The 23,113-nt window shown below is 48.2% G+C and overlaps 2 protein-coding genes across 5 annotated transcripts; one reads left to right on the top strand and one right to left on the bottom strand.

The window, feature by feature from the left end:
* The first annotated feature begins 3,797 nt into the window (after positions 1–3,797).
* On the top strand, positions 3,798–10,554 carry LOC119106351 (putative palmitoyltransferase ZDHHC24). The gene is made up of 5 exons (XM_037229973.1): positions 3,798–4,183; positions 6,415–6,521; positions 6,938–7,055; positions 8,355–8,483; positions 9,660–10,554. Exons 1-5 carry the CDS (start codon positions 3,930–3,932, stop codon positions 10,033–10,035), a joined length of 984 nt encoding a protein of 327 aa, XP_037085868.1. The 5' UTR covers positions 3,798–3,929; the 3' UTR covers positions 10,036–10,554.
* A 114-nt stretch (positions 10,555–10,668) lies between these two features.
* LOC119106352 (oligoribonuclease, mitochondrial-like) lies at positions 10,669–22,847 on the bottom strand. Of its 4 annotated transcripts, none has more exons than XM_037229977.1 (2): positions 22,783–22,847; positions 10,669–11,604 (listed from the first exon to the last, which is right to left on the bottom strand). In XM_037229977.1, exon 2 carries the CDS (start codon positions 11,481–11,483, stop codon positions 10,926–10,928), a length of 558 nt encoding a protein of 185 aa, XP_037085872.1. In that variant the 5' UTR covers positions 11,484–11,604; positions 22,783–22,847; the 3' UTR covers positions 10,669–10,925. The 4 variants fall into 4 exon arrangements, with proteins under 4 accessions (XP_037085872.1, XP_037085870.1, XP_037085873.1 ...); XM_037229975.1 differs by lacking the exon at positions 22,783–22,847 and adding an exon at positions 15,319–15,406; XM_037229978.1 differs by lacking the exon at positions 22,783–22,847 and adding an exon at positions 15,235–15,266.
* Positions 22,848–23,113: the final 266 nt, after the last annotated feature.

Here is a 23,113-nt window from a genome sequence, read left to right as displayed (position 1 = left end):
GGCTAATAGTTACACCCATACGACAAATAGAGATTTTATCTTTACTCTTTCAGTTTCACAGCCAGATTTCAGCACCACCTCGCGGTGCTGAAAAGATCAATATGTTGTTGTCATCAATCTAAGGGCTACGCAGATGATAGATACGCCGGGAATATCTCTGATCTCTAAACTTTTACAATTAGTGACGGAAGACGTTTAAAGGTACTTTTTCAGATGCGTCACTATTTTTGTTCATTCGTTGGCCACGGCCTTACATAAGCCGCGGGGCGGAAGCTGGGCGGCCTAAGGAAGTTGCAACGCCTACCGTCAAGTTTTTTGTTCCTTTGATATGCGAGGGTGCATGCTCAAAACTACGTCACATAATTTGTACCACTTATAAAATCTGAGTGAAACTGAAGATATTCAGATGGGTAATACAAATTGTTGACCCATTTAGATATCCAATTTACACTCGCAGAATCCCAGTTATTTATGTACAACCTAAAAAAATTCTAACGAAGTTTCTGAGTTCAATCAGCTTAAAAAGAGTCCACCGGACCATTGTAAAATGAAGAGCGTCAGCAAGTTGTTTCATATAGTCATTTAACGCATGATTTTGTCAGTTTATTTACTATAAGCTTAAAGCGGAATTGATCTGGTGGTAGCGTCTGGTCTATATTCCATTTATAGAAGATAAATATACATACATGCATACCTATATGTGTGTATATATATATATATATATATATATATATATATATATATATAGAAGTAAAATATTTTTTCCATAACAAATGGTCACATCGGCGATTTATGGGGCCCCTTGCCAACTCTGTGCCCTTCCCCCCTTACCAAAGCTTTGGCTGTGGCTCCTGTTGTCACGAACTCTATTTTTCCACTTATTCTAACAAAACTATACTTGGGGAAAATGCGTCAGAATACTACGTGCATGTGTTTTGCGAGGCATTGGTCAATATATCATGCAAGTTTAATAAGGTAGACATTATGACTTTGTTTGACCTTTTCACTTGCGCATTTTCTGAAAAGCATGATCCCTCCTATTTTCTTTATACAGATATGCTATTGAAAAACTGCAACCATTCAGCCTAAAAAGGAAATCGAAGGGGCCCCTTCTAGATCAGTCGCAAATCGAAATTGAACATTGGCGGATCACGCGCGACGGCACGCCATGAGCGCGCTGGCCGGTGTTACGTGACCGGGTGTGATCGGCTCACTCCGTCGCAAACTGTGACCGTAACCTGAAGTCGTCCATTTCGTTCTTAACAGATGTCACTTCGACGTTCTTCCCGACCTCTAGCAAAATGTATGAATGACGACCACACGTTAATCGATCTTACGCGAGGATTTCCTTACCACAATTATTGGTAATTCCACAAGATGAACAGGGCAAAGACAATCCCATTTTATCTATTTCCTTTCTCTGACCACTTTCCCGGGTAAACATAAACAAACCAAATTTCAGATCGTAGCATAAGAGAGAAGTGGCAGAATTCTTTTGAAAGTGTACTGACAGTGTTTTGCGGAAATTTCTTGTTTTATTATGTATTTAAGGCAGTTTTAACAAGTGCACGTATCAATCATTGACAACAGCTTTTGTTGCCATCAGCCGCAGGCCGTCCATTGCACGGGTAAAGAGCGAGTGCCTAAAACGACCCAAATTCATCCTTTAGTGAGTGAGTGGATCCGAAAGCAGCCGCTCGAAAAAAGATGATCTATCGAGACAATATCTTATTCCCGTATAGACAGCTAGAAGTATCCATGTAAGTGACCTCTCGTTAAGCTTTTCCACACATGTACTCCGAGAGAGGGCATGTGTAGTGAATTTTTGCGCTGTTATTCGACATAGATGCTCTCATTATGTCAACCTCGGTAAGCGACTCCACAAAAGATCAGTTCTTTAGTATTAAAATGTCAAAAACCGGGAGTTCTCCCAGCAACAAGCCCTGCTTAGCTGGGTGGACTCCCTGACATCCAGCTCAAAACCCAGCACGGAAATGACCAGGTGATTGCCCCCTCCGACTTGTGTGACCGTATAGTCCTTACTAACACGGTGGCTGTGGCTATTGGGCTGTTATAGCGGGCTGCATTAGATGACTTTGACTAATGACTACTTTAAGCCTTCTCATCTATGATTTTCCCCTACCTATTACATAACACAATTCCTTCGGGTCTGCACTACCTCTTCGCCTGCTTATTTACGTTTGTTTCATCTTCCTAGCTGGGAGTGCCGCGACTTTATTTTATGTTTTCTGGTGTTAACGTACGGTTTACTGCGTCGCTGGGATTGAGGGAGGAGCACTCCTGGTTACCTGTTTCTTGGGTAACGGCATAAACAAATCGGTGTACATGAATATATCACCCACACTGAGGCCGTGGTGCAGTGATCTAAGGTACTGAATATCGCCATTTTCCGGGCCCTCCTGCGCAACACATCGCGCTACGGTGTCTCCCGCAACAAAACGAAATAGGTATCAGGAAAATAGTTTCGGCCGAAGAGACTGCGACGACGGCAGGAAACATCGCACTGTAAACGGCGGCAACGGCGACACCTAACTGGTGAACAAGCTTTAGCCTGGCTTATTACATATCCCTATATATATATATATATATATATATATATATATATATATATATATATATATATATATACAAGCTTGACATAAAGCAGTCTGCCTGGAATTACCACGGTCGAGCAAAGCAGATTGAATTTGAAATGACAGATCGTTGAAGCCCAACTGGGACCCCACCTGGGATGGTTGAAAAGGTCCCATCTGGGCTAGCTATCTGGGTCCCATCTGGGCTGGTTATATGGGTCTCAGCTGGACTGTCCCAGGTCCCAGCCGTATGGGCCCTAGCTGAGTTACCCAGGCGGGTCCCAACTGGGCTGCCATGATAGGTCACACCTGGGCTGCCCAGGTGGGTCCCATGTGTGTCCCAGCTAAGCCCCACAAGGACCCCAAATGGGCTTTCATGTGGGATCCAGCTGGTTGCCCATCACATGTCCGCATGGGCCCGAGGGTGGCAACCCAGGCGAGCCCTATTTGGTTGCCCATCTCGGACCTACCTGGGTCTCGGTTTTAAACGTTAGATGGGTCCCATGTGTGCCCCGGTTAGACCCCCATGGGCCCAACAAGGGTCACCTATATGGGACCTAGGTGTTTGCCCATGACATACCCACATAGGACCAAAGTGGACAGCCCAGGTGGGCCCCATATGACTGCCCAACTGTGACCCACACGGGTCCTGATTGGGCATGCTGGCTGGGATGAAATTCGATACAGCTCGCATCTAATTTGACGCCGGCTACTAACAACCAGGATGAGTCCCGAAAGAGGGTCAGCGTGTGTAGAGTCTCATTGCCGAGAGGTCCGGAAAATGACGACCTACAGTTTTGCTGCTTTCGGTAAAAACGCCGCATAGGCCTGTCAAGTACATCGTCATGTTCGTCATAAAATTTTATATAATCGGCTTGCTGTCAATAAATATCTACCGCTAACGGCTTTTCATTGTATGTGCGAATATTTTGATGCTCAGCTTGTCCCCCCCCCCCCCCTCAAGCATTACGCCCCCCGTTTGCCCCCCGGCACTATGCAACTCGCCCGCGCATTGCTGTGTCTCGGCAACAGTGACGTCACGCTAATGGTAAGCGAAGAAGAAGCGAGAATCACCGGACGGCTTTCCCCTCTTTACATCTCCTTGGCCCTCGCCGGGCCCTGTCGCCTTGCCTGCACCGGTCTTGTGGGGGAGGGCCGGGTTAGGTTGAGTGGGGGATGCGATGGAATCGGCAATCTTTTTGCTATTGAAACGATTCCTTTGATTTATGGTTTGTGTCTTCAACAAACTTTTACCATGGGCCCGTTTTCGGCGCTATAAAAAGTAGGTGACCGTCACTGGGGGAATACCGTACGACATTTCGATCTTGAGTTGCCATGAGATCATCCCCATCTCGATGGCAGGAAAGGGCATTGTCGTGGTTCATGACACTGGGAATTCCATATGCCTTAATATGGGAAGGATTAGTGGTGCTGCCATCATACTACTCAAGCTTTTCACCAGTTATTTTTTTGCATGTCTTAATGGGGGGATATTTGGTTTTCATCATTTTGCTAAATTTCTCCAAGGTGATTCATATAGACACTGCTGTGAAACCGACCGTGCACATCGGATGCGGCAATATGGCGGGGTAAGTTCCATTTAAAGCGTTTTGGTAGGGATGCCAACCAGCTTTGCAGCCTTGTGGGTGTTGTTGGCATAGGGCTCACACTGATTAAAACAATCTGAATCAATTCAATTATGCTTACAAACCATTTGATATCAACAACAGCAGATGCCCCAGACATTTTTAAATGCTTGAAACACATTCCTCTAACTCTTATATGCCAGATTATGAAATAAATAGGATTTCCCTTAAATCTCACCTGCCCAGCTCACATCAACTGACCCATTAATTTGTGGCGTGGGTGTCAGCTGGTTATGCAAAGAGAGTGAAGGCTGCTGATTCTTCCAGCTGGTTGCATGATGATGTCACATCAGATGATGGTCAGCCTGTGGAGATAAGATAGGACTGGACGGGGTCGAGGGACCGTCCGGTCCCTCGATGACCCAACCAATGCACCAGACATGACCCAAACAATGGAGCTGGGTGGTACTGGACAGGTACAGACAGAACGTGCATATGGCCAGGGTGCTGGGTCATGTGGAGGGGGATGAAATGTGATGAGGTCAGCTGGACTATATGGGACCAGATGGGACAATACAGGATTGGGTGGTGCAGGATGAAGCAGGATGAGACCTGATTGGATCAGATGCAGCCAGATGGGATGTGGGACCAGGTGAGACTGGACATAGCTCTATGGGACTGGATAGAACCTGACACATAGGGACATGATTGGGCGACAAGGGATGCGACTAGGATAAATGAAGCAGATGGTACTGGACTGGACAAAATGGGATCAAACGTGACAGAACGAAACAGAAGGGGACCGTATGGGACAGAATGGGACCAGAAGAGGCCTGGGCAGGACTAAGCGAGGCCTGTTTGGGATCCAGATGAGACCAGGCGGAACCCGTTTGGTTCTGTCTGGTCTCATCCGGCCCTGTCTGGGCCCCTGTGGTCGAGTCTGGTGTCATCTGGTCCCATCTAGCCTTATTGAGCCTCCTGTGGTCCCGCCCGGCCCTGTCTGGCTTGGTTTGGTTCCATTTGGTTCTGTCTAGTCCTGTCCTGACCTTTCTAGTCCCTTCCAGTCCCATTCAATCCCATTCAGTCTCATCATTCCCACCCAGTCCCTTTCATTTCCATCCAGTCTCATCCAGTCTCATCCGGTCCCATCCATCACCATGCAGTTTCGCCCAGTCCTGTCTGATCATGTCAGGTTGTGAGTGGCACCATACAGTTCCGTGCTGCTTCATCCGGTCCGAACCGGATCTTGCCTGATACCGTATGGGCTCATCATGTTCTAACCGTTTGGTCCAGCCGTAAACGAACGGCACCGGTTCCCGTGCCGTTCGGTTCAGTTCCCATCGGTCATGCTGGGTGGTATCCAATATCGGCTGATCCCGCCCGGCTTGGCTTGGTCACTTCCGGGCCTCTTTTGGTCTCCGTTGGGCCTCATTGCGTCTCACCAGTATCTCCGATTCCGTGTGATCGCGTTCGGTTCCATTCAGCTCTCTCCCGTTTCGTCTGATCGCGGCTGGTTCCGTCTTGTGCAGTGCGGTCTCGGCAGTCCCGTGCTATCCTGTGCGGGACGATTGAAAGGATGGTGGCGTCGCCGTACACTCAGGTGGAAATGGTCTTAACTTTGCACAATAAGCTGACGGCTGTACCAAGGATTTATGCGTCGGTTGATACGAACTGGGTGGGGACGGGTGTGAGGTAAAACGCGCATGATTGCCATTACATGGCAGATGGAGCTAAATGAAGGTGCTAGACGTATTCATGACGTCTTGTACACCTGTTTGTACCAATATTGTATGGGTTTTGCGTTGCATATAGATGATTCATGCAATGTTAGGAAGTGCGAGGCCTAGCCGGTGACACCGCATTGTGTACTCGGACAATATGCTAAATAGCCACTCACTGTGCTTGAAGTCTACCCCACATTGGTGCGCTGGACCTGGTAGATTTGTGCGCCAAACTCTAGCCAGGCCAAATTGTACTGAATTGTCGAATTATGGTTGTTTGCAACATTGTTTTCAGACTACTTCTGCCTGAAAGTACCTTAGCCGTATCATAAGGCCGTCAAACAATGGCTATCGATTCCCTGGAATTGGCGGCAACTGTGTACCAAACCAAGAACCTTCCTCGGAGTGACAGGGAATGCAAATGCTCCAAACAAACTTGGATGCCATTGTAAAGGGATGAGGTTAGATGATCTACCCTCATTGCTGGTGGACATATGTTGAACTCTTTCCAGGCGTGTCATTCTGCCCGTCCTGCCAAGTGATGCAGCCTGTCAGGTCTTACCACTGTAGCATGTGCAAGACATGCATAGAAAAGAGAGACCATCATTGCATCTTTACAGGTGAGGGGTGGTGCTTGATCTGATTTAAAGCATTCTATCAGGCATGTCATTTCAAGGAGCAGAAGCAAGTTAAAGATAATTTAGAATGTTTATGAATATTTGATAAGATGTAATCTTGGGTTAAAAGATATACATACAAGACGGGAAAAGCGCAAAACCAAACAAGCTGTGGAGAGCTGTATTAGGTGCCTGTACTAGCATGCTACGAATCAAACGTGCAGCCTGGGCGATGGGGATCGCGCGCCACACCCCTTCCGCGCATTGCCCCGTGTTTTCATGTCGCCCTTGCGGGGTGCTCGGTGTCCCGAGACTCCATGCCGCCCTCGCAGGGTGCTCTGTGGAGTATGGGGCCTCCGCGGGGTGGTGCGCATGTGATCTCCTGCGCCCCTATGACGGACACCCCTCCGCTTTTGCAGGGTGCTGCGTCGGTCTGCGGAATCACCGTTACTTCGTGAGCGGGGTGCTGGCGGTGTTCGTCGGGGCCCTCTACGGCCTGGTGTACGAGTGGTCCATGGTGGTGGCTGCTGCTGGCGGGTCAGTACCTCTGCTCCAGTTTGACTTGGTTGATGTCGAGGCTGGCTGCATTGGCGCCGCCAGCCCTGATTTGGCCTAGCAGTGGCTGGCTTTGTTCACTTCCTTTGTGTTTGGCCCAACTCCTGTCGCATTCAAAAACAGTGAATGATAGGGGATCTTTCACGGTTTAACCGTCGCAACTTCGTTATTTATGTGTGTTTCTGTCGCGATATGCGAGCATTAGCTAAACGCTATTCCGCGCGATTGGTAGATTCTGGCCCCTTGGTTTGAAGGCATGCTCTTGAAACGATTGGACTCGGGTCGCTGAAATTTATACTTTACTTTAAGATTTTTATGCCTGTCGCGTCCAGGCTTCTAGACGCGACAGCGTGCGTGCGCTGGTGCGCACGCATGGCCCCAAGCTCCGGTATTGATAGCGACCTCCAGTGAAAGTTAGCAATCATGCCAAGGTCGTGATCTCCCCGGAATAGCAGGCCCTTTATGTGTTTACTGGACAAACTGATGCTTCTCGCGAATAAGACTGTCGCAACATGAGCATTGTTATTGTCATGTATTGAAAGTCGCGAAGCGGAAACGCTTCTAAAGCTTGAAAAAGCAGCATGAAGGCAGTGCGCAACGTATTACGGGTCGTTAGTGCAGGAATATCAGGGATGCATCTGGATATCTAGATGCAAATCTTTAAACTTCTGATAATTTTGCACAAAGATCATGAAAGATGACGAGAAGCTTGCCGAAAACTTATTTCGATTGTTGGATCAAGGCCCTATGCTGTGAGCACGATTTCATCCCAAAGACGCGTCAGTTCATGAGAAAGCACTGTGACAGCGTTTTCTTTGCAATTCGTTTGCAGTATCTGAGACGAACGGTATACCATTGCAATACATAGTAAAACTATGGTTGATCTGTAATGCTTTCAGTTGGGAAAAATACCGAAGCATTTTTGGTAGGAGAAATATTGCCTGTCTGGTAAGCGAGAATGATACCCGGTAACAATGTACCGATTGTGTGACGCCTCAGTTGGTTTTATTGCTTGTGTTCCCCAAATCCTGGATGATGTTTGGTTCGCCGAACATGCCACAACGCTTTTTCTCGGGCACTCTTATTCCACAGTACCTGACATCGAATTTCGAATGGTTCCCTAGCCCCGTAGATAAGTGCTTTTTAGCCGACGTTTTTTTCGCCTGTACGAATACCACTGCCGAATTGTGCTGTTGATATAAGTCGAATACTGCGTTCGCTTGCGCCTGGCCGGGCAAAACCGGCGTGGTCTGACCGGTGGCCGCTGTGTTGGACCGCCAGGTACTCGCTCTGGCTGCCGGTGCAGCTGCTGGCCCCGCACCTGGTGCTGCCGTTCGGCGTGCTCGATCTCTGGGGCTTCGTGGCCTGCGCCCATCACATGCTCGGCACCGCCGTCCTGGTCAACGCCGGGTAAGCCCAGCTGCGTCACGTGACCATACGCCGACTGGTGGGGTTCTGCAATCAGTGTCTGCACGCCTGCACCGACGGCGCTGGTGTTGGATTACTAGCGATTTCTCAACAAGAGGGTGAACTCTTTAAAAAAATTGTACACTTAAAACAGATAAGCATCTGCATGCTGTCTCTCCGTGCAGCCTAACTTTTCCAGCAGTATTGGGACATCATGCAGTTATGATTTATGAGGTACATGTCCCTCGTTGGTGAACGTTGAAATCTAAAATTTGAGCATGCAAAAACTGAACAGCGTAGGTTGGCCCCGAGTTCAGATCTCGGCCACCTGATGTAGCGAAACGAGAATAATAAAATTTGCGGGGGAAAACGGACAATCATCTAGGTGAATGTGAGTTCATTTGTGCGGATGGTCACTAACCCTCGTGCACAACGGACATGGATTGACGCAGTCTAGAACATTCTTTAAGGCTTTATGTTAGATGACAGCGGCGAGAGAAGACGGGAGACGTGAACCGAATTTGGGGCCCGCCAACGAATCTCAAAACTGTCATGTCCGGTGATTCTCCAGCAACTGCCTGGGTAGTGATTGTAGTTACCTTTTCCGAAACCGGCCTCGAAGACCGGACGCTAGTTTAAACCGAGATAGGTCGGCTGTGAGAGAAAGGAAGTCACGGAAACTGCACAGGTGTCTAGCCCTGTTTACTGTGGCCAATACCCTCCCTAAATATTTGTTTTGTGCCATATTTTGCTCGCAATTGCAAGAACCAAAATAACTGTAAGCTCATCGTTGTTTTGGGTCAAAATTGGCAGCCGATTGACCATGTTGCCGTGGCCGCATGTGTGTTGCAGCAAGAGATCATCACTGACGGTCAAATTGTCTTGCAAGGTGGACTTTCTGCCGGATATGTATCTGCCTCAGTGCTGGTTCGACGAACATCATTTCAGTGTAGTATCTATCAAGTTCCGACCTTCGTGAGAAGTATTATAGTGGCTTTTTGAAACAGCTGTATGTTGGTGTTGTATCGCCCGTGGTGCACTGTGTCAAGACGAAAAATAGATTATTGCTTAACCTCGCAGGTCCTTTCTAGGTGCATATCGCGTAACATCCTTCGTGCGGTTCCAGGTCAATTCCGGCCAGACGAGTGGCAAATGATGGTAGTGTTCCTTGCTCCGCAGAGTTATCCTTTACACGCAGCTGTCCGCGCTGCTCCGGGGCCAGACGCAGTACGAGCGCAAGCACCGGCTGCGGGAGTTTGACCGGGGCTGGCAACAGAACGTGCGGTCCGTGCTGGGCCACCGCTGGCTTTTGGCCCTGCTCTGGCCGCTCGCCCAGTCGTCGCTCCCACCCGACGGCGCGGACACCGAAGATGGCGACACCAGTGCGAGTCAGCCGGCTGCTGGCGACGCGGCCGTCCCCGACGCTGACGTACCGCCTGCAGTACCGTCTGCACGCGGAGAGGCAGTCCCGGCCAGCCTGTGCGGGCCGGCAAGGGCCGAGAGTTTGGATTCTGCGCGACAGGGTTTGACGAGAAGAGGTGCCAAACCTTTTTAAGCTGTAGGTAGAAGACGAGAGCCGCACTACTTTCCGTTCAAAATACTCGAGCACGAGATGGATGCCCGCGCTTGCGCAAGCGCAGTCGGGCGGACACCGAGTCAGAAGTGAGCTTACGCGCCCTTTGCGTCGTTGGTTTCCACGCAACACCAAAGCGGTCCTGGGTGTGTCCAAACAGGCAGAGGCTCTCTGTCTCTAGCTTCCTGCTCCCCGGTGGTCGCATATGCCAGTGTGTCGCGTGCTCTTTTTTAACTGTACGTGTGCTATGCGTTCCGTTTTAACTAGATAACTCGCTGGGAGGCACGTGAATGGTGCAACGAAAACTGCGATCTCGTTGCAGGGATCGCGGTAGTTTTCATGCCCGACGTAGTTACATGGTCATGTTCTTTATCGTAAGTGCAATGGTCCATTATTGTTTGAATTGCCAGGGACACGTGGGTAGTATGTACCCTCGTCGCTCATGTACTTAGTGGTGTGCTTTGCAACACACTGCCTATTTTATCGCCAGGGAAACGTTCTGCGATCGAGCTTGTAAACAACTGCGGCTGTGTCGAGATTGCATTCTCAGTCACCTGGAGAAGCCGCGCGCGACTCTCATGTGGTTTACCCACACGTTCTCCGTCACACCGCAAATTGTCTCCACTCATCTTATTGGTCTCATGGGTCAGTCGGTCAGTATCACGGTAATTGCACAGCTGGCAGCATATGGTGGTAAAGGAGGTAGTGACAAACAGAATAAATGGTGACGTTGACGTGTGTGACAAAAACTTCCTGTTTGAAAGCGCTGATGACGTAGGACTTCTAGCGTTGAGTGCGTGGAACCCGTGTTGACGACTATCACATCGAACGCCGAATAATGGCTCCGTGGCGGCGCCGGAGGAGTGCAGCACCTACGCCTCCGTTTTGATGAAGCGGTCCCGATATAGGCGCAATTCGGCGATGCTTTCACCGATGTCCTCGAGCGCGCGGTGGGCGCACAGTTTGCCGCGGCCGGCCTCGTACACGTCCGGTCGCCAGCGGCGCGCCAGCTCCTTCAGAGACGAAACGTCCACGATGCGATAGTGTAGGTGGGCGAGCAGGCGCGGCATGTACCGCATCAGGAAGACGCGGTCCATGTGCACGCTGCTGCCGGCCAGCGGACACTGGCCGGCCGGCGTCAGGCGGCGCACGTACTCGAGCAGGCGCTGCTCGGCCGTCGCCAGGTCAACAGTGCTGCGCCGTACGGCCTCAGTCAGTCCCGAGCGACCGTGGTGCTCGCGGCACCACTCGTCCATGGCGGCCAGCGCCGAGTCGGGCTGGTGCACGACCAGCTGCAGGCCCGGCTCCAGCGGCTGCAGCCGGCCGTCGGTGACGACGCATGCCGCCTCCAGGATCTGGTCCCGCTCCGGGTCCAGCCCGGTCATCTCCAGGTCGATCCAGACCAGCCGGTCCGATATCGCGCCGGCCATGGCGCAGCAGCGGCGCGGCGACAGCAGGCTCGCTGAGCCGCGCAGCAGGCGGGCCGCGGCGGACGGAAACAGGCTGCCGATGATGATCACAGCAGGGCGGCCGACCAGGCCTCGTGCGCACCTAACACAGGACAGCATGATCAGCAGGATGACAGGGATTCACCGTGACTACCAGTGGCATTTAAACGGCGCGGGAAATCATGATGGCTTTCATGATGCATCACGGCAAGACAAATGCAACAGGACATGAATTGCGATCAATGCATAACGACAACCAATAAAAATAACGGTATCATCACAAAAGAACGGTCGGAAGGCACAAGTTACTGCACCTTCGAATTCAATATCCCGTATGTCAAAAAAATTGAGAGCCAGTGGTCACACACTGTTAGGGCATTGCAAATTCCAACACGAACAAACTGGAGGACGTAAAATGATCGGCAACTAGTTCCGTCAGCATGGCTATGTCTGTCTCGTACGGAGGTGCAGCTTCACACATATTGCTTGTTGCGAGAACGAAGTCTGAAAAGAATTACGGGGCTCGATGCATTTGCCTGGACCGGGAGCCGCAACTGACACACAAGCGGCACTGGTGGCTTCCGCCGGAAAGGCCCGGCGCCGCCGTGAGACCCGCACATCTCGGCTGACCGGGGTCGGGCCGGAGCCGAACTCGGTCATAAGCCAGCAGGCAGGCATGACACAAAGAATATCATAAGAAGTTGCTTGCGTGAGATTGCGTCGGACAAGGTAGTATCTTATCAGTTGTTCCAGGCCTACTTCAAAAGATTGGTCCCGCAAAGAGTAAAACGATCCTTACAATGAGCCAAAATATTTTTAATTTTATTTTCCTTAATGTTTTAGGGGTGGCTTTCGGTTTAATGTACCTGCTAAGCATGGCTTGTTGACCCTGAACCCACCACCCAAGTCGTACCGTTCGGTTCAATAGACAATTTTGCCACCACTCTTTCGCCAGGCAGTGACGCAAAGGGTTTTACGCGCCGCACCATGATGCGGTACGGCAGCCCAAGGGTGGGGTTGAACCCCTCGTTGGCCAGCTGCCAGCTGACTTTTCCGTTTCAGTCGGGCCGAACAATGCGCCAGCGCTAGGACTCTTACCCAGTCCCTCCGAGTTTACGGGCCAGCATCCTTCCCTCCGATCACGGAAACGGATCAGTTTCATACAAAAACTAAAGCGACACACCGAACTCTATAAAAGTCACAAATAATTGCGACCAATTGGCCCGAAACAGCACACAAAAACGCCACGATAATAGCAGTATCAACACGTGATACTCAACTCCCATCGGGCTGACGTGCCTGCTGCCACTTTTCCAGATTCCGAAAACCCGCCCCACCAGATAGTCCAAGCGTGAAAGTCCGCGTCGCCCCATGCGCGTTCTTGAAAAAGAGCAAGACAAGGCCTGTAAACCTGATCTTTCCTACAGATGCAAGCTAAGGTGTAGCAAAAAAACCCACTTTTGGTGGAATATTAAGTTATACACACACTTGACGTTTAAAGCATGTATAAAGGTAACCCAATGTGACATCCCCATTTACATGTCATCAACACACTGTCAAGGCACATTGCTCTTGGACTGGTCACGGCCTTTTAGCTGCCAATTGCGGCTCGTGGTTACCATCCATACATTAGTCTGTTGTCTTCTTTTTTGTGTTGTAGCCCATGCCAAATGGCCACCCATCTCAAGTAATGCATTACAATAGATAGCATTCATTGCCTGGTATAAAACTTCATCTGACAAGTGTGTGTGACAATTAGTCTTATGCAGGAATTTTGTGGGAGACAGAAGCTGCTGGTGAATTCAAAAGGAATAGTATCATTTCTTTTTTCATGTAAGCAAGAAATGCTTCAAACTACAGGCTTTTCCACATCGAGGTTATGAATCTGACACAGACATTAAGTTATGTGCATGAGTTTTCAACTACCATGTTTTGCTTGATCTTCTTTAGGCATGATCATAAGAATAGCTTTCAAAAACAGGGTTTTGTGCCCATGCTTCATTTATATCTTGTTTGGCTAGTGACTCTTGCCAAATCTCTTTGCACACTGCAAATCCAGACTAAACACAGAGTTTTGTACCAATGCTCGCAAGATACCTTGTTTGACCAGTGCCGCCTAGCACAATGAAGGTCATTTATTGTGAGCATAAGAGTGCACAACTTCCATTTTTATCCCTGCTTACCAAATGACAAAACATCAATAAACACTCCTCAGTCCTTCTAAAACCTAATGAACTGGGAAAGATGAGTGCAGCTAAACAATGATGAAATAAACAACTTAACTTGCTCCCAGCATCAAATGCAACCTTAACATGCATTAACTAGTTCCATATTGAGGTTGACTTTGAGCTGGCATTCATGAAAGGCTGACCCATGATTCAGCACACTTTGATGTAACCTCTGTAGTTACTTCATTATTGCATCCCAGCATCATTGAAATATGGTGAAAAGCTTGGTATCCCATCCCATTGCTACATTCCACCCTACCAGGTGCCAGCAGTTAACAGTTGATCAGATTAGGCCATCAGTCCACTAAGCCACCAATTTGTGAATGATCAATAAATTGCAAATTAGCCTATTCACACCAGCATAGTTTGTTTGCACTGCCACTTAGACAACAATCATATCTTCTTCACACAAGCTGTGAGCAAAGAAGGTTGACATAAGTTCCTTACATTACAAAAGAGCATCACACATAAATCATTTTCTCTAAGGTAGCAAATATAAAAAATAATCATAAAATAGGGAAAAAGACCAGAATCCAACCTAACCCAGCCCAGCCCAGCCCGGCCCGGCCCAGTCCAGTCTGACCATACCAGTGTCACCTGACAAACCTCTTCCACCTGATGCGCTGTGCTGCAACTGATGTCCTATTAATGTCTGTGTGATCAGGGTGGCATACCAACATTTGACTGACCTCTGCCATTGTGATTATGATTATTATATTTTTAAGGTAAGATGATAAGATGTCTGTGGAATTTTCCAGTTCTATGATTACTTATGGTGTCTTATATCTTAAAAACATTGATCTGTGAATAATTCAAAATTGCAGTGTCAGGCACCAATGCATACCATGACTGAGAGCCCCGTAACTAAAAATGATATTGTATCCTTAGCATACCAGGTGGTGCTGATTTACCACATTATTAAGCAGGTGCTGCTGCATATTAAGACCAAATTTGATGGTTCAGAGTTAAGCATAAGACTTTGTGCAAAAATATATCCACTTTGCATAGGTGGGTAGCCAGAATTTTCCTCACAGGGTAGTACATATCAATTTTAAGAGACACCACAAATTTTGAGCAGCATTCTGTGAAATCTATCAATATCTGGCATAAACATCTTGACTCAGGAGGTCGGGCAAGACCCTATTGCCACCCCTTGCTACATCACTGATTTTGTACATAAAACCTTAAAAATACCCCTATCAATGTCAGATGGTGCTGCCTCCCCCTCTCCATCCATAAATTGCTGGCAAGTAGCCTTACCACTATCCACACCCAAGGCATCACCTAGATACCACATTAGGAAAACAAAACAGATCAATGCTAAGATACCACATCCGACAGTACTCGTGACAAAGCGAGTATTGCATTCATAATTCATACGACGTAATACCTTTGCTTTTTCCTAGAAAATCCACACCGGGATAGCCAGAAATGCATATGATTCGCACACCCACATGGCTCATTCACACCAGAAACATTACGAGCTGTGCCAACGTCCTGCTTACACAAAGCCCGGCTTGAACAGTGAACCGCAACTTCCTGCATGTCCCCTTACGCAATATGCATCGAAGCGTCAGGCGCGTACCCACCCAGGTATGCAATCTAGTCCTGTTTCAGAGACTAGTGATAAGGGGCTATATCACCCCCGGTGTGCCTTTCGCCACCCGCGACCCACGCCAGCTGCCTACAAACTGTAATGAGCGGGTGAGGCGTCAGCTGGCCTGGTAGCAAACTTGTTAGGTAGATACGCTGGGCGAAGGGCCGTGTGTCAGTGTAACAAACTGCCAGCTAGCCACAAAGGAATAAAGACACTAAGGTACGAAACTAACGTTGTACTACGTTTGAGCGCGCGCCCGGGTAGCCGGTTGGATACCCTCCGCTCGGGTGGCGGTCAATTTGACCCCCTGATATCTCAACAACTAAGAAGGCTAGTAACCCCATATTCACAGGGTGTGTTGGCGTGTGCGTGGACTCACTAAAGTCACATTGTGAGGTTCCTAGGTTTTGACCTGCGGGTCAAATAAGGTTAAACAATGTCAAACTCCAAGCTGGTCTCCAAACTGTCCCAGAACCTAGATACCCGTTTTAGGCAAAAGTTCACGTGCTCATTTAAGGTCAGTGAGCTTGTTTGACCTTTCGAAGGTCATGGTGACCAGAATCACAGAATACTGCTTTGAGTTTTACATTTGAATAAGTGATAAACATTAAGCTGGGCAGTATGTTCCCAGGAACGGAATCTTGACCAAGCTCATTTTACGTCAGCGACCTATTGGGACCTTAAAGAAGTCCATGGAAGATGTCTAATGCGGTTCCTGTTATCAATCATTTCGGAACGAGCACCAAAAAATGTCTCATACGGCAAGCCAAAGAGTAATAAAACACGTTGGTTTTCACCTTAGTCTGACACTCATACCTGACCCTAGGTCAATAGAGTTTGGTCATACAACTGCTTGTGATTGCCTAAGAAAGTATCTCACTAGATGTAAGGCTTCGTTCTAACACCCCGGCGTTCCATCAGATTGCACGCTTCCCCTAGAAATCGGCCTCGCCGAATCCATGGCCTGACTTTGACTTTGTAGGTTAACGACCTTACAATGTACATCTATCTTTTTCATACCGCACGATCCGCTATTCAATTGCCTAAAGTCAGTGCAAAATTAGACACGGCTACACCGTGCCGTTCGGAAACCATTCCGGAAAAACCCTCTTGGAGGTCATTCCATCCCCCACCCCAGCGCGTATCAACCCACGTTCGGCCAAGCGTCAGAGACAATCGCGCCCGGGTGGGGAAAGTTGGCCTCCACCCGAGACCTCCCACTTCCAGACGCCATTCAAGAAAAAGAAAAACACCGTTTAGACAGTTTCGTCAAATCATGAAAAATGCACGCCAAAGTTTTCACATTAGGTCAAATCTGACGTCATAAGCGCCCACAAAAGATAAAAAACGGTCGTTCCGATAGACGCAGTTAAAACCTACGTTAAAAGCCAAGGCGGGTATTGAGGGCACACAAATACGTGTCAAGCCTGTGGAAGTCCATTCTGGTCATATCTGTCCTCAACATTCGGTCCGGTAAGATCGGGTTACCGTTCGAAAATTGGTCAATCAATAACCCATAAAAGCGACTACTTTCTTCACAATGTGCTTCTGATCGAGTATATTTTATTAGGTGTGGCTGTGGAAGAGCAGTATTCCAGACACAAAAGCACCATTTTATTCAACCTAAAGGCCATAGAAGTAAAAGTATTCAAGATCACCTACGTGCTGTTAACATTATACCCAAACCCTTCAACGCTTGGCCCATGTATGTGTAACAAACTGAGAGTAGATATATTGGTACATGAAATTAGACGTCATCAACTTCACAAACAAGACAACGAGGTGGTTTCACGCGTCGCATTTATTCGTTGATCTAGTCCCTCCGCTACCAGCAACATAGGTCACCGACCTTGGATGACCTCATATGACCTTGCACGGCCCTCCACGATCTATTACACACACACACGCACGCACACACGCACGCACGCACGCACGCACGCATATATATATATATATATATATATATATATATATATATATATATATATATATATATATGTATATATATAATCACCTCAACATGCATTCAAATAATATCGCACGTATTAAGCGGAGCATTCGATTTCCGTGCGCAAAAGTGTCTTTATTAATACAGCCAATGGAGTTCAGCAAGTGTTTTGCAGAACATATCCAAGATATAGGACTTGCCCTGGGCCTAAGTCACGTGCTCTGTGGTCATATAATCGTACAACTTTGAATTATGACCGAAAAATGGCAAAATTTACCTGACTTCAGGTAAGTGACCTGGCATGTTCCGAAAAGACTGAAATGTATAATTTGTTGGTAGTGTCATGTTCTACTACGATAAACACCTTGGACACTGACATAAGACCTAAAAAAGTTAAGCGTGGCCACAAAATTTTAGAGGTTGACCTTTTTGGCCCGACCTAGGTCGCTGACCTTGGCAGTTCAAAGCTTTAGACTTGCACACAGGGTGTCAACCTGATAGATAAACGGCTATAAAAAATTTCGGGTCATTGCGAGCATTTTTCTTTGATCTGTGCTCGAAAGACCGTGGGGGAGGGAGAAGTCAACTACCCCTCCCCGCCGGGTGCGGGGTTAACTACTCTCTCTCCGGTGTAACCAGGGACGTCGTTTCACCAAATTAGTTGGGGGAGGGCCGGATGAGTATTGTAGCAGAGGCCCAACTATCCAAAGTATTGGGGGGGGGGGGGGCAAGTAAATGCTGAGGGCTCACGTAGGAATACAAATCGACATCCATGACCAGCCCGGCACATATTGGGCAAGACCAGGGGGAGGGGGGTCACTAAGTGTGTTGGGTCGGGGGGGGGGGCCGACTGTTCAGGAACTGATCCTCGTGAACAAAATGGGGCCTCCTCACAAGGAGCTTCCAGGGCCGTGTCAAATTCAGGGGAAGGGGCACCGAGGACGTGCACCCTCTTGTCCAACTGGTATATGCATCATATCCAAGCAAATAAATGTCGACTCCTAATTATTCAATGAATGGTCTCGCTGCCCTAAAGTAGGGCCACTAGTTCCAGAAAAGCGCCTCATCATTATTTGTTAAGGAGGTCTCAAGATCCAGTAAACGAACCTCTAGATGTAGAAAAGGGTCTTCCGAACCCAATGCATTACTCTCTAGTTCAGTCATGGGCCTCCTTGATCTGAGGTTTGGTAATCTACGGGTAGCTACTTCGCCTTCAGTGTGGGAAAAAGGGGCCTCCCAAAATCTTAAGGGGCAAAACCTTCTCCTGCCCCCCCCCCCCCCCCCCCCCACATACTGGATCTATTATTTATAATTGGAAATGATATAGTCAGTAATATGAAGCACGTGCCTGGATTAAGCAGCAGCCATCGTGTGACAATAACTTTCAGGCTGGTTTCCCACTCGCAGTGAATCTTGCTAATCTAGCGCTCGTGGGGCTTGGCAATACATGCCAGCAGCTTGGTGACCAGTCGTACCTAAGGTTATTTTCTTTGCAAAAAAGAAAAACCTTGCTCTTACAGCCACAAAGTAATCGCGGCGCAGAAAAAGAGATCCGCGTTCACCGTCGAGCCAGCTCCGGAACGCTGCACGAATGAAAGAAGGGGTGTTCTCCTAACACACCATGCATAAGATTACTGCAAACTACGTTGAAGGAAATGTCCCACATTTGAAGATATTAAAGCAAGATGAAGCAAGATTTCATCATATCACACACGATGAAACCAGCTCACTTACTACTATGCACCTCAATATGTCACTGTTGGATTACGTCATCGTACCTTGCATGAGTATTGATTAGAGCCAATTGACGGCCGTTATATCTGGAATTCGTGCTAACGATCGCCAGATATTAACGGCTCGACAAGCATATTTTGAATGGCCTTGATCACCGCATGGCCAACGCAATGGCAGAATTTGAATGATGCTGGGCTGGCATCATGAATTCTGGGTGGCCTTGAAACAGTCTCCTCAAAATAGCCTGCCTATCTTCGCAGGCGTTTAGCTCAGAAACTAGAAGGGTCTAGGTATTAAGAAAGAGATGCTATTAAGCTGCGTAAATATGTTCCTCAGCTACGCCATTGTACGGTTGTGTCATGGAACGTTCGTATGACGTTGGAATACTCCAAAGGCTTGTCACCCTAGCACCCATTTTTAGTACTACAATCTCCCGAGAGGTGGCCATGGCGGAGCTGCAGGTTTTTGCTGAACCATATATTGTTATGTGCTCGTGTTTTGGCTCCTCCTCGTGGTGTTCTTGCATATTCATCCGTGAGGTTAGGGTGATGACATGTCATTACACACTTGGTTACTGGGCTACTCTTAAGCATTTGATTATAAGTCTTATTTCGAAATAAGATATTGGCGCTAGTTAGTACGGGCCGTAATAAGTAGAGCCCATGTCCAACTCTTATATTGTATAGCACAAAACGTAATTCGTGATTGAAACCTGTGCAGCCTGCTCGATATTAATTGAGAACTAGTTGGCGTCCAATATGTCAGGAAAACGCGCTCAGGAACGCCAGATATGAATGGCTCGATGATTATATGCTTCGTGGCCTTCAACGTCACATGGGCAATGGGGTCGCAGAATTTGAGTGACATTTTATTGACGTCATGCATGCCTGACTATCCTTGAAAAAGTTTGCACGAAATCGTATGCACATGTTTGTGGAGGCGTGACTCAGTAACTAGAGGGGTCTAGGTCTTAAGCAGGGCAGGGCCGTGAACTACACCGAATAATCTTCAAAATGGCTGCTTTATTTCAACTCCCCATTCAATTCTAGAACACTCCTTTTCATTAACAACTATGCCTGATCACATTTTCACATTATATTCTACTGACTTGATTTCAGGACCTCGCAGACATCTTAGCCCAAATTAAACTTCTAAAAGTTCAGCAATCGACTTGTAAGAGCCCCCATTACAATCACGGTTCCGCACAAAAGAAATGCAAGCACACACTACCCTCTCCCCCCTTACAATTACCCCGTAGTCACCTCCTCTTTCGCCGTAGCCGAAAGAGATCACGGTACAAAGCACCACGATTCATGGCCCATACGCATTTCACTGGATCACGCATGACCGGAGTCGTCAGATTTCTAAACATCTGTTGCTTGTCAGTCGGTGGGTCTTGGCCATCCAATGCCTGTCATTAAATGACCATACAAGTCAAGAGTCAAATAGTGAGCGCACAAAGACGCGGCAATACAGGATGCAGAGCTCTCCCCCCCCCCCCCCCCCCCCCCCCCCCATTTCCCCTGTTTACCGATAATCGGACGTTTCACCCCTTACGTATGATTGGCTCCCTATATCAGATTTGAGATAACACCATTGGTGACGTCAGTTTTTCTGGTTGTAAACTAACCATTTCGCCTGGAGATTCAGCTCGTGATCAAGGTGTGCATTTTGGTGATAGAAGTGGCCACCCTGGTTGCCCAATTGAATTTTATCCCATTTTGAACGTTTTAATGAACAGTGCAATTGCCGGTTGCATCAAATTTCGTTTCTTTAAATACGTGAATCGCATATTGTTTCAGTTGCGATACCCCCGTCGTCATCTCAAACCTCAATATCAACCCTCGTCCTGATAAGGTGTGGGGAGGGGTCGATGCGACCTCTGAGGTTTCGTATGGTATCTCTCCGGATTTCTGACATCACGCCCACATTTTCTGTAGCATATGGGGCATTCATTGGTTGTGTTTTAACACCTAAAAGTGTGTTCGTAGCCTGTCTGGTTTCAAAGCAGCGCTAGTTTCTTTATGAGCACTCCCACTTGACGGGCGGCGGCCGACGATGCCGTGGGCCCCGCGCGTCGGGCCAACATTGACTCATCCAAAAACTTGTACCAACCGCGAGATATCGTCCGAATCAATCCACTGGTGTTCCCGCTCAGCTCCATCTTCATTAAATTAAAACACCGGGAGCCGCATCGACCATCGATCCCCTCTCCCTACCAGTCCGCTCCATGAAAAAATGGGCGAATCAAGGGCGAGCATCAAAATTTCAGTTCCTTAAGGATTCCAAGCGTTGCGACCCCTTTTCCAGAGCTGAGTAAGTATTGTAAGAATAAATATGACGTAGTTTTCCTCTTAAATTATTTCAGCTCGCATCTTTTGAAGTCATCCAGCCGACGCAAAATTGTATGTGACGTCACTTACCACGAATATTCTCGCGCTACAAATACATCTTTGAGTGGAGCATGTGTGCGCCATAACTGAATTTACCAAGTTCCCTTGCATGGATACTCTATCAAAGCGCAGAGTACCATAGGGGTTTACCGAGTTTTAACTGCACCTCCTTGAACGTACAACGCTAGATTTTACGCGAAATGTCAAGAGTTGCACCTGCCTACGCGATATAAAGTCCCCGCAGTAATTTGCGATTTTTACAACGCTTGTATGAAAATGTTCTTGGAAGGGTTGACAGCAATGCCTGCACATAAATAACACAATTTCTACCAGCAACAGCAGAATCCTCAGCATCTCCAGATCGGGGCATTCTTCTTCGATATTTCTCGTGCAGATTTTCCGTGGTTGGTTTTGGTTTAAGGCGAACGTTCCTTAGGAAACCCGCCACCTGAGAGGAGTGGCAAATCGTAGTAAGTGGATTGACGCCTTTGAAATGTTTGTTTCATCCCTGTTATCGGCAGTGATATCCGCGGCGGTCCTGCTGACCTACAGGAGCTGATGGGCCGTCCATAAAATACGCCGGGCATATTGGCCATTTTTCAGCCCCATCCCCCGGCTACGCACCGGTTGTTCTGGGCGAAAAAGCCTCCTCTGGCTACGGTTTGCGAAGCGGAACGCCACAAAAAAGGTAACGTCCGTTTGGGCACTAATTGAGCAAGAGATGCGAAGCAAAGATGGGCTTGTTGGTTGTCACGAGAGGAAACCTACGGCATCCCGCGCAGGGTAACGCCGCCTAATCGCTTAAAAGAGGGCTCCAATACCCCCCCCCCCCCACACACACACACACACCTCCAGCAGAGAAGAGTGGGCCAAATCCCAGCGGCGGCTCGTTGGAATATTTTACGGTTCGGTTTTGACGTGTTATGCTTGAACTAATTTTTGCCGAGCTACGCCCCTGATCTCCGTATTACAGTCCAAGACATTCAAAATAAACTTACATGATTTTCAACCACGTTACACTTCCCAACTCTCCTCCCTTGCTGCGTTTCGTTTCGGTCGCACTCCACCAGTCCCCTCCCCCCCCCCCCCCCCCCCCCATCCCGCCCCGAGCGAAACGTAAAAGATGGACGGCGGCGAGGGTCAGGGGCGTGGCTAGGGGAGCGATGCCCCTCCCCATGGTCCAAGAAGGTTTCACCGTAAATGCCGGAAAATTTCGCAAAATTTCGGTCCAAATTCGCAGGGTTTCGGATACAATGTTTCCTTGGGGCCCCGCTGAGGAAACCTGGCTCCGTGCCTTGCCAGGGTCCGCAATCTCATCTACGATGCCATTTGAGGGCGAAACGGGCTAACGGTGTTCATACAGTGAAGAAAATGCACTCACAATGGTTGTGTAGTCCATGAAATGACGTTTTCTAGATAAGATTGCAATAACAATGTGCGAGAACGGGACCGACCACTGCTAGGGAAAGTGCCAACTGCGCAATCGCTATCCGCGTACCGGGAATCAAGGATGAGGAAAATAAAACGTGTGCCTAAGGTTACGCCTTTCAAATCATTCGTTTCGTCACTGAGGAGTAAACAAGTACCTTATCTAAACTAATTAGGAGCTTGCACCCCACATAGATGGTACCGTGTCCATGGTCCTGTATTCTTGAAAAAAGGACAGAGAGTCCGGAAAATATGTGAGAAACTCCCCCACCCCATCAATCACA

This window comes from Pollicipes pollicipes, unplaced genomic scaffold (genome assembly GCF_011947565.3).
Source record: "Pollicipes pollicipes isolate AB1234 unplaced genomic scaffold, Ppol_2.1 Scaffold_6138;HRSCAF=7277_pilon_pilon_pilon, whole genome shotgun sequence".
Lineage (NCBI taxonomy): Eukaryota > Metazoa > Arthropoda > Thecostraca > Pollicipedomorpha > Pollicipedidae > Pollicipes > Pollicipes pollicipes.
This window is presented reverse-complemented; position numbering and strand designations above follow the sequence as displayed.

What these genes read in the sequence shown, in the direction of transcription:
- LOC119106351 (XM_037229973.1), top strand. Translation starts at nt 3,930, where the DNA reads ATGAGATCATCCCCATCTCGATGGCAGGAAAGGGCATTGTCGTGGTTC. An exon ending in GGATGCGGCAATATGGCGGG is followed by an intron (nt 4,184 to 6,414) that starts GTAAGTTCCATT and finishes ACTCTTTCCAGG; the next exon opens with CGTGTCATTCTGCCCGTCCT. An exon ending in GCCGTCCTGGTCAACGCCGG is followed by an intron (nt 8,484 to 9,659) that starts GTAAGCCCAGCT and finishes CTTGCTCCGCAG; the next exon opens with AGTTATCCTTTACACGCAGC.
- LOC119106352 (XM_037229977.1), bottom strand. Translation starts at nt 11,483, where the DNA reads ATGGCCGGCGCGATATCGGACCGGCTGGTCTGGATCGACCTGGAGATG.